Source organism: Pantherophis guttatus, chromosome 2 (assembly GCF_059756535.1).
Source record: "Pantherophis guttatus breed Tessera chromosome 2, ASM5975653v1, whole genome shotgun sequence".
Classification (NCBI taxonomy): Eukaryota; Metazoa; Chordata; class Lepidosauria; order Squamata; family Colubridae; genus Pantherophis; species Pantherophis guttatus.
The window spans coordinates 99,681,178-99,692,499 of NC_142064.1; the positions used below are offsets into that span (position 1 = coordinate 99,681,178).

At 37.2% G+C, this 11,322-nt stretch overlaps 1 protein-coding gene across 1 annotated transcript; it reads left to right on the forward strand.

The window, feature by feature from the left end:
• Positions 1-5,435: 5,435 nt before the first annotated feature.
• SPINK2 (serine peptidase inhibitor Kazal type 2) lies at positions 5,436-10,213 on the forward strand. The gene is made up of 4 exons (XM_034410866.3): positions 5,436-5,570; positions 5,913-5,953; positions 8,978-9,087; positions 10,049-10,213. The coding sequence occupies exons 1-4, from the start codon at positions 5,531-5,533 to the stop codon at positions 10,095-10,097; spliced, it is 240 nt and encodes a 79-aa protein (XP_034266757.1). The 5' UTR covers positions 5,436-5,530; the 3' UTR covers positions 10,098-10,213.
• The last annotated feature ends 1,109 nt before the right edge of the window (positions 10,214-11,322 follow it).

Consider the following 11,322-nt stretch of genomic DNA (forward strand, 5'->3'; position numbering starts at 1 on the left):
CTGATTACTAGTCATCTTAGAGATCCAGAGCAGCCAGTTCTTGAAATCCATAGACATGATTTAAAATAAAAACTGATACCATATAAAAATAAAATAAATTGTTCTAAAATGAGAGAGCTCTAATCTAAATATTTTTAAAGCTATTTTTAAAAATCATGCATCTGAATTTGAACTCAATGCTCAAACCATATTGACTCCCTGAATCCCCAAAGTCTGCAAAATCAAAATTGTTTGCCAGCCTACGTTGAAAAATAAGACAATATTAAAATCCTAACAAACAATTGTGAAAAGTGGTAGTAGCATCAAATGCATCAGTTTTAATTTTTAATCTGGTTGTTGTTGTTAGTTGCAAAGTCGTGTCCAACTCATCGCAACCATGGATAACTTTTCTCCAGGCCTTCCTGTGTTCTACCATCCCCTGGAGACCATTAAGCTCACGCCTACTGCTTCAGTGACTCCATCCAGCCACCTCATTCTCTGTCGTCCCATTCTTCTTTTGCCCTCAATCTTTCCCTCTTCTCCAATGAGTCCTTCCTTCTCATTAGGTGGCCAAAGTATTTCAGTTTCATCTTCAGGATCTGGCCTTCTAAAGAGCAGTCAGGGTTCATCTCCTCTAGGACTGACCGATTTGATTGCCTTGCAGTCCAAGGGACTTGCAGGAGTCTTTTCCAGCACCATAGTTCAAAGGCCTCAATTATTTGGTGCTTAGCCTTCCTTATGGTGCTACTTTCACAACCATACATTGCAACTGGGAAAACCATAGCCTTGACTATACGCACTTTTGTTGGCAGGGTGATATCTCTGCTTTTTAGTATGCTTTCTAACTTTGCCATAGCTTTCCTCCCAAGGAGCAAGCATCTTTTAATTTCTTGGCTGTAGTCCCCATGTGCGGTGATTTTGGAGCCCAGGAAAATAAAATCTGTCACTACCTCCATTTCTTCCCCATCTATTTGCCAGGAATTGAGAGGGATGGGAGCCATGATTTTAGCTTTCTTAATGTTGAATTTCAAGTCACCTTTTGCACTTTCCTCCTTCACCTGCATCAGAAGGCTCTTTAGTTCACTTTCTGCCATTAGAGTGGTATCATCTGCATATCTGAGGTTATTGATATTTCTCCCAGCAATCTTAATTCCAATTTGTGATTCATCTAGCCCCGCCTTTCTCATGATGTGCTCTGCATATAATTTAAATAGGCTGGGCGACAGTATACAGCCTTGCCAAATTACTTTCTCAATTTTCAACCAATCTGTGGTTCCGTGTCCAGTTCTCACTGTTGCTTCTTGACCCACATATAGATTTCTCAAGAGACAAATAAGATGGTCTGGTACTCCCATCTCTTTAAGAACTTGCCACAATTTGTTGTGATCCACACAATCAAAGGCTTTAGCATAGTCAATGAAGCAGAAGTAGATGTTTTTCTGGAACTCCCTAGCTTTCTCCATGATCCAGTGTATATTGGGAATTTGATCTCTAGTTCCTCTGCCTCTTCGAAATCCTGCCTGCACTTCTGGTAGTTCTAGGTCCACCTACTGCTGGAGCCTAGCTTGTAGGATTTTGAGTATAACTTTGCTAGCATGTGAAATGATTGCAATGGTGCAGTAGTTTGAGCATTCTTTGGCATTGCTCTTCTTTGGCATTGGAATGTAAATTGACCTTTTCCAATCCTGTGGCCACTGTTGAGTTTTCCAAATTTGCTGGCATATTGAGTGTAGCACTTTTACTGCATCATCTTTTAAGATTTTGAATAGCTCAGTTGGAATACTGTCACCTCCATTAGCTTTGTTGTTGCTCAGACTTCCTAAGGCCCATTTGACTTCGCATTCCAAGATGTCTGGCTCAAGGTCAATGGCCACCGTGGTTAAGCTCCTTCTTGTATAGTTCTTCTGTGTAATTTTGCCACCTCTTCTTAATCTCTTCTGCCCCTGTTAGGTCCCTGCCATTTTAGTCCTTTATCATGCCTATCTTTGCACGAAATGTTCCCTTCATATCTCCAATTTTCTTGAAGAGAAATGTAATCTGACTTAAAGTATGGTTTCCAAAGTCTATGTTTATAAACATTGCAAATCAATTGGAGTATAAAGAGGGGAGAGTTAGAAAACAAATATTTGTTTATATATTATTTTAGTAGAAGTTTTTTTTCCTCTACTTAATTTTTTATCCTTTGTTTAGCATTAACAAATAACAATACAGTGGAGATTTTGGCATAAAGTTCCAAGATTTCTATTCTTTTTATATCATAACAATAACTCAATGCACTTTGTCTGGTATGGTTAATCTTTTACTAATGTTAAATTGCACATCAGTTGTGTAACTTTGGTAATTTGTCTACATTGATATTTTTTTTTTCATTTAAAGTTAAGTAAATAAGAAACACCTCAACTGTAGCCTTCTCCTGTTGGTCTAGGGAAGAAAAGTCATACATTTGGAAAATTAAAATGAAATGAAATAACAGAGACCCAAGCTTAAACATTAGAGATGCCAACATTTAGTAACTAGGGCAAGAACATTTCAAACTCCCAGGATATTCTGCTGCTTTGAAAGCTTTAATCCTTTAACAAAGGAATTACAAAAGGAGATTGTAGCATAAAATTAAACAAGAATTTACAGGAAGTCCAATTTGATTTATTTAGGCTTGCATTGTTTCCTGTCCAACAGCAGGTGCTTATTACCTGCTTATTACCTAAGCAATGTTTAATTGCATACTGTTGCTGTAAATAACTACTTTTGTGAATTGTTTCTTTGCTTCTCTGAGGTTCTTTCTCATGATAATACAATTGCTTCCCTGCGTCTTTTACTTTATGTACCAGTGGATGACAATAGCTGCCCATGATTTTTGCATATATTTGAAGCAAGTCCTTAGCATGAATTGGATCTGTGACCTTTCATAAGTTGGATAATTATAATTCCCAGCAGTTTCACCAAGCTTGGCCAACATTTGGGAACTGTCATTCAGCAACCGCTAATGAGTCATCATTATTCTCCATCACTTCACTTGTGAATTTGATGGGATATTTACTAGTAACTCTCTTTTTGAAATCATTGGGACTTTCCTTTTGTTAGATTGCAACTTTTAAATTAGCCAAATTAAACAAGGTGAGAATGCAGAAGTATTTATTATGAACCATATGCAGGATGACAAACCCCTTAGGGCAAGATCTTGGACTAGAAACCTCCAATATCCCCTCCAATCTTAAGTCTATGAAATTTGGTGGAATTAATGGCCCAAAGAAGTAAGCTGTCTGCAAGAGATCCTCTGAAGGTTTCTGCACAAAGTTGGATTGGAAATGACTAGGTAACCACATAATGGAAATTAACATTGATCATTTTATCACCTAGATAAGTGCTGCACTTGGAACTCTTAGAAAAGTGTAAACAATATATTTCATATTGATCAGGAATGACATTTCTACCTTCTTCTCCCTCCCCCCCTCTGTCCCAAAAATGTACCAAAATAATGAAACTTGCACAGCCACTGACTGTTTACTAAAGTTTCTTAGATCTCCTGTGATCTTTTCCTATTGGCAGTTGATGTCACATACCAATGAATTGTAAACTGAAATTTATTTACCAACTTTACTATGTCTTTTAAAAAAATGTCACATGGAATCCAGAAATAGCCTAAGCAGCAGATTGCATACCTCGTTTGCAGAGTATAAAGATCACATACTATCCTTCCAAGTCTGCATCTCCGATCCAACTGATCAACTCATTTTGATCTACTATGAATCCGAGGTTAATGATGTAACCGTTCATTCCGTGTGGTGCAACTACAGAAAACCGGATCACATAAGCCTTGCAATATTCTGCAAACCCAGCCTGAGGTCTTCCTTGAAAATGATACAGATAGTCCCCTACTTACAACAGTTCATTTAGTGACTTTTCAAAGTTACAACGGCACTGAAAAAAGTGACTTATGACATTTTTTCACACTTATGATCATTGCTGCATCTGCATAGTCATATGATTTACATTCAGATGTTTGACAATTGACTCACATTTTTGACCAGTGTCCCATGGTCATGTGATCTCCTTTTGTGTCCTTCTGAGAAGCAAAATCAATGTGGAAACAAGATTCACTTAATAACTGTGTTATTAATTTAAGAACTGCAGTGATTCACTTAACAAATGTGGTGAGAAAAGTCATAAAATGGGGCAAAACTCACTTAATAAATTTCTCACTTAACAAGAAAAATTTTGGGTTCAATTGTGGTTACAAGTTGAGGACTATCTGTAGTGAAAACCTCATGAACTGGTTTTCTATTTCACAGGATGCAAATCTGGAATTCCCCCCACTCACTCATTTGCAACACAGGCACAGGAGGGTGTGGTAGCTGCTTTTGAAAAAACCCATTATTTCAAAATTCGATCAGCCCAATTTGAATTTGTATATCCATTTCTGACCTTTAAAAATGCATACTTGGATAGTGATATATGTCCCTGGAATCATTGGGACTCTCTCTAGTAACACTTTATAAATCCTTAGTAAGTCCACACCTGGAAGATTGCAACCAATTTTGGTCACCATACTACAAAAAAGATGTTGAGACTTTGGAAAAAGTTCAGAGAAGAGCAACTAAGTTGATTAAAGGCCTGGAGACTAAAACATATGAAGAATGGTTACAGAATTTGGGTTTGGCTACTCTAAATAAAAGAAGAATTAGGGGTGACATGATAGCAGTATTCCAGTATTTGAGGGGCTGTCACAAAAAAGAGGGGGTCAAAAATACCCAAAGGCAGGACAAGAAGCAATGGATGGAAGCTGACCAAGGAGAGAAGCAACCTAGAATTAAGGAGAAACTTCTCTACAGTGAGGACAATTAACCAGTCGAACAGTTTGCCTCCAGTAATTGTGGGTGCTCCAACACGGAAGGTTTTTAAGAAGAGTCTAGACAGTCACTGATCTAAATTGGACTGGGATTGGACCGGATTAGACTGAAGGGGTTTTTTAAGGGGATTGTATTGGTTTTTTATATTTGAATACTGAATTTTTTGTGTTTTTTTATCGTTGTGAGCCGTCCTGAGTCCTTTGGGAGAGAGGGTGGCATACAAGTTTAATAAAATAAATAAATAAATAGGTATAGGTTCTCCTGCTTGGGTAGGAGGCTGGACTAGAAGATCTCCAAGGTCCCTTCCAGTATTCTATTCTATTCTATTCTATTCTATTCTATTCTATTCTATTCTATTCTATTCTATTCTATTCTATTCCATCCTTCTTTCTACCCTCCCCTTCCCTACTCTAATTATCCCCTCCTCTCCTCTAATTCTAGCCTACCCTACCCTACTGTATTCCATTCTTGCAACTCGACAGCGCACTGAACCACCTCTCTTAGGCACCCTCCAGCCAACTCACTGCGCAGGCGCACAGAGGAGGCGGAGGCGGCAGGGCGCTGGGGCGAGCAGGTTGACAGAACCGTCGTTGTGCCGACCGCAGGGGGCGTGGCCTCTCCCAGCGCACGCTATAACTGGAGCGGCGAGCGCACCTCGAAAGTCTTTTGCTTCTCCTCCCCCCCCTCCCTCTCCCTTTCCCACCATGAAGAAGCGGATGGTGCGGCTGCCGTGGGCGCTGGCAGGTACCGCCACGAGTCCCTCCTTCCCACCTCGTACGCGGGAAGCGGGCGGGCGGCTTTTTCCAGCTGCTCTGCTTCTAGCAAACCCGGCCGCGGTTGAAACGTTAATCCCTTTGCGCCCCCTGCGATGTTTTCCTTTGCAATCAGGTCGCTGTCCGAGGACACAGGGGAAATCCTTGGCAGTGCTCTCCATGTGGGTCAGTTGGCAACCCCGAGAGAGTACCGAGTGGGGCGGGGAGGCGGCTCCAGGGGGAATGGCAATCATGGCAATTATTTGTGAGATACTTTGGTCTCCCCTAGTAACCTCTCCATTCTTTTTTTTTCCCCCCTCCATCCGCACCCGAGGACTCCTGTTGATGCTTTCACTTGCGGCAAGCATCACAGAGGTGAGTGTTGGGAGTCCAAGGAGTAAGCAAAGCTCTTCTTGCCTCAGGGCTACTTTGTAATTTGCAAAGTTCATTAAAAAGTTAATTTCGAAGTAGGGTTGCTGGCTCTTTTTCATCCTGCCGCAAGCCCAGAGGGGTGCCCGTTTGAGCCACCTGGATGGCAATGGGACAAGCGTTTTGTGCTCGAGCTATCAGGGACTCAAAATAGAAGTCAGAGTTCAGGTGAGAAGCTTCCCTCTTTCGGGGACCAGAAAGTTGTGTCCCATAATTAGGAGGAACTACTGGAAAGCTCTACAGCTGAGAAAGGAAATAATCTGTTTACTCTATGTCCAAAGGTGATGTCGATGTTTGTGGGCTTCAAGCTATAGTCAGAGAATAAACATGAACCAAAATGTTTTTGGGGTATGTTAGCTGCACAGAAAAAATAACAACAATTTGGAGACTAAATCCTAGCAGAAATAAAAAGCATTTTAGGCAGTGTCTTTCATCCTTTGAAAATAAATGCTAGCCCTCCACACCCCAATCTTCAGTTTTAATTGTCATATGGAGTTGTGCATTTTGCTGCAAATATTACTGGGTTAGGAAATTATAATTTCTCATGAAGGGCAGATATATGGTATGTTTTCACTATGCTTAGCTGTATATATAGTATTCTATATAAATATTAGACTTAGGCTTGCATTACCAACTAGGTTTTTGTTTAGAATCTCAGCCAAACAAGAGACAGGCGTGAAAGTTTGGACTTTCTAGTTTCCTCCTTTTTTCCTCTCTATTTTCTTCAACATCAAATAAAAAAGAAATCATTTGATGTTGAAATGTTAATGAGAAATCTAAGATGACCATTTGGAAATCACTGAAATACAAGAAAAAATTATAAAAGAAGGAGGAATTTGATCTCTGTAGCCAAAGCATAGGAAATTGTATAATGGAGAGGAAGTTGTTGCCCAATTCTTAAGTTCTTATACTCCTAAAGGAATTTTATCACTCTTGTTAATAACCTTCTAATATATTATTTGTTAATAATTTCACAGTGAACTTTTACATTGAATGGCTCTCAGGAGCATTTTAATATGTTAAATATCTAATTTAGCTGGGCTGTTTAAATCGCCCAGCCTGGACTGATGAGGTTTGATTATTTTAATGAGTTTTAACATACATTTAATTTGCATTTTAATATGTTTTTATCTGGTTTGATTTTAATTGTTGTGAGCTGCCCTGAGTCCTATGGAAATAGGGCGGCATACAAATCAAATCAAATAAATAAATAAATAAATAAATAAATTGTTTTTGCTTAATCAGGTTTGTTTTATAAAAATGTCACTTTAGCTTAATGTGTTATTTATTTATATCTATCCCATTTCTATTACTTTTATAAATAACTCACAGAGGTGAACATATTTGATACTCCTTCCTCCTATTTTCCCCCTCAACAACAACCCTGTGAGGTGGGTTGGGCTGAGAGAGGGTGATTCGCCCAAAGTCACCTGGCTGGCGTTTGGGTCTAAGGCGGGACTAGACTAGACTAGACTAATAAGAGAATAGAGAATAGAGAATGAATAGAGAATAGAGAATAGAATAGAATAGAATAGAATTTTTATTGGCCAAGTGTGATTGGACACACAAGGAATTTGTCTTGGTGCATATGCTCTCAGTGTACATAAAAGAAAGATACGTTCATCAAGAATCATAAGGTACAACACTTAATGATAGTCATAGAGTACAAATAAGCAATCAAGAAACAATTATCAATATAAATCATAAGGATCCAAGCAACAAAGTTACAGTCATATAGTCATAAGTGGAAGGAGTTGGGTGGTGGGAATGATGAGAAGATAAATAGTAGTGCAGACTTAGTAAATAGTTTGACAGTGTTGAGGGAATTATTTGTTTAGCAGAGTGATGGCATTCGGGAAAAAAGTCTCCTGGTTTCTGAAGTTCTTTTATTTCAGAGACTGTATTTCAAAGGCTTGTAATTTTACCAGAAGGCAGTGGGTTATAATTAGAGTAAACATAATGTATTTCCAAAGTGTATATTTTAATTAATCCTTTTTTCTCAATGGGAGAGTCTAAAGTATTTTACACTGCAAGCAAATACCCACAGATTTCAATCCAGTGGTGGGATTCAAATAATTTAACAACCGGTTCTCTGCCCTAATGATTTCTTCCAACAACCAGTTCACCAAACTGCTCAGAAAGTTAACAACCAGTTCTCCCAAAGTGGTACGAACTGGCTGAATCCCACTGTTTCAATCTATTGTAAAAGTGTCAGATTGTATGAATTAAAAGCCAATAGCTATATTTAAAGAATAACATATATCCACTTCATTTAAATAACATGAATCTTTTCAGTATTAAACGAACACAAAGGCTTCTTTGAACTTTTAAAGAAGTTTAAAGTAGAGCAAGAGGATTTACAATCTGAATTGGATGAAATAGATGAAATTCTTTGTAATAAAACATTTCTTTTAAATCTTTTTTTAATTCACATATTGAATTCATTGATTTCATCACTAAAGTGTTCAGATCTGGGTCAAATATAATATGCTGATTAGATTGTGAAATTTTCACAGTACTGCTGTGTTTTGGGCCTTATTTTACATGGAACCACTTGGCAACTGGGTTATCATTTTAAGTTATGTGAATTTATATTTGTTCTTTATGAAAATGGATAATTTTTGTGCTATAAGGTAAATGCAGTGGTGTATTAACCATTAAGCAGACTAAGCACGTGCTTAGGGCACCTGGCCCAAAGTGGGCACCACAAAGTTGAGAAAGAAACTTTTATGTAACTTAAGCTTGGCTTCGTTTGTACAGTATGTACAAAGGAGGGGCACCAAGATTTTTTTTGTGTGTGCGTGTGTGTGTGTGTGTGTGTGTGTGTGTATATATATATATATATATATATATATATATATATATATGTATATATATATATATATTCACCCAAACATACTTACACTACAATGTTGAAACATTTTAAAATATGAATTTGAGTAATATATTGGTATATCTGTCTATTTCCAGCCCCAGTGTAACTTGTATTCCCTGCCTGGATGCCCAAGGAATTTTAATCCAGTTTGTGGAACTGATGGAGAAACATATGCAAATGAATGTATGCTTTGTATGAAAAACAGGTAATTTGAAATTAGAAGATAATTCTCTATGTAAGGTGGCATGAGCATGAGTTGAGGCATCTGTGCTTAATCACTTACTTCATTTCAACTTCCTATCTCTCAGCCCCTCTGAAAACCTGTTTGGAAGTGAATGATTCTTCCATTCTGGAAGAATGTAACATCTGACCAACATTTATAGACAGGAGAGAGTCACAAAATTGCAATACCAGTTATTTCTCGGATAGTATTCAGTATTGGCTATTTCCAAGGGTTAGATATTTACCTAGAAATAACCATTCTTTTGTTTTATTTCTTTCTTATGGGGGTCTTTATATGATCTTGTATTAAAATTTTTATTTTAATAATGTTTGACTTTGGGGGGAGAATATACAAACAATGCAATCCTCACAAATGAAGATTTGTGTTTCTACAGTGTAAATCAAACAGGTCGTTGATAGTAGGATCACACACTTATTAGGTAATTTATATCAATTTCCAATCCAATTTGCAATTCTAACACCAAAAAATAGTGTTTTTATAGATTGTTGATCCCACTTGTCAAATTTATTCTGTTTCCACCTTCCCTCTCAGAGTTCTCTGGTCCTTTGTAAAAACTATCCAACTGAATATGTTCTCAGTTTTTCTTTAAAAACTCTCATAGTTTTTCTGCTTCATAATTTTTGAACTGATTGAGCAATGTAGTCACAGAAACAATTATGAAAGCACTTTTAAGAACAAGAAATACAAATCTAATTTGGGGAGGGGAGGAAAGTAATTACCTTTTTTTGCTTTCTGAGGGAACATATAGAATATAGCAAAATTTGATTGCTAAGCTAGTTTTATCTCCTATGAAAAGCATATTAACATTCTCCTGATAGCGATGAAAGAAAATAGATAACCACATTAGTACTTCTTTGCAATACCTACTTCAATACATGCTAGCATAACCTAACAATGTATGTTTGATTTTTTTCTCTTACAGAGAGGAGGACAAGGACATACAAATCGCCTATAACAGTGCCTGTTCATGAGAGGAGGCTCAAGGAACAGAAAAAGAAAACCCATAATCTGCTGAGAAGTTGAAACCATACTTACTTTAAATGTGCCTTTAAAGCTGTTAAAATAAATGCAAGCTTACATGCTTTTATCCAGCTTCTGCATCTGCTTACTTCAAATGTTTTGTTGAAAAAACTTTTTTTAAAAAAATTGTGGTGGGTTTTTATTTTTAGATTTAAACCTCATTTTTCAAAGAAAACATTCTCAAACAACAGAACAAATAAATACTGTACGATCATTTGGACCAAGCTTAATTCAACTTGGATATATAGAACTCGGCAACTCTTGGCCTCCAACTAAGGGATGAAGCCAATAAATGCTCCTCTAAGTTTTCTCAGACTGAGGAAATCAATATTTGGAACCAAATGTACTTTCTAGCAAGGAGAATTTGCTCCTTCTCCGATCAGAAATGGAACTAATTTGGTTTCTCATCTTTTAATGATGTTCTTTCTGGAAGGCAGTGCCTTTTGGTCTTTTGGCACCCCTTGTTAACATGCAGCATTCTCACAGGCTTATACAGCTATTTATATGAAAACACAAAAGCATATATTTGGGGAAAAAATCTATAGATTTATAGTCATATGCACCATGAAACCTTGGCCACATAGAGCCATATTGCTCAGACTTCTCATTACTGTGATGAAGAGTAAATTCATGAACAGTATGAATGCATGACCATTAACCCAAGATATTGCAAATTTGCACTGTTCATTATAAACTACTGTGGGGTTTTTTCTCTAAACTCTTGCTTAATAACTGTGCTTTCTCTCCCTTTATAATAAATTCGTAGGTTTTGGTATAGAATTCAAAATCACAAATTTTTAAGCCATATGATCATGTCCAAAGCCTATTTCAAATATACATCCCTCCCATTATTTTAATATTCAATATTAAAAATTTGTATATTTTCAATATATTTTTTCCTAACAATAAAATTGATTATACTAATTAAAGGCGTACATTTTAATGTCATCCAACAAACATGAATAATTAATGAATTTATTTCACCTGAAATACTTACATAGCTTTTATTTATTTTACTTGAAATACTTATATAGAACATAGAATAACAGAATTGGAAGGGACGTTGGAGGTCTTCTAGTCCAACCCCCTGCCCAGGCAGGAAACCCTACACCACTTCAGACAAGTGGTTATGTCAAAGAATGCAATAAGATTAGTCTGGCATGAACCCATGTTGGC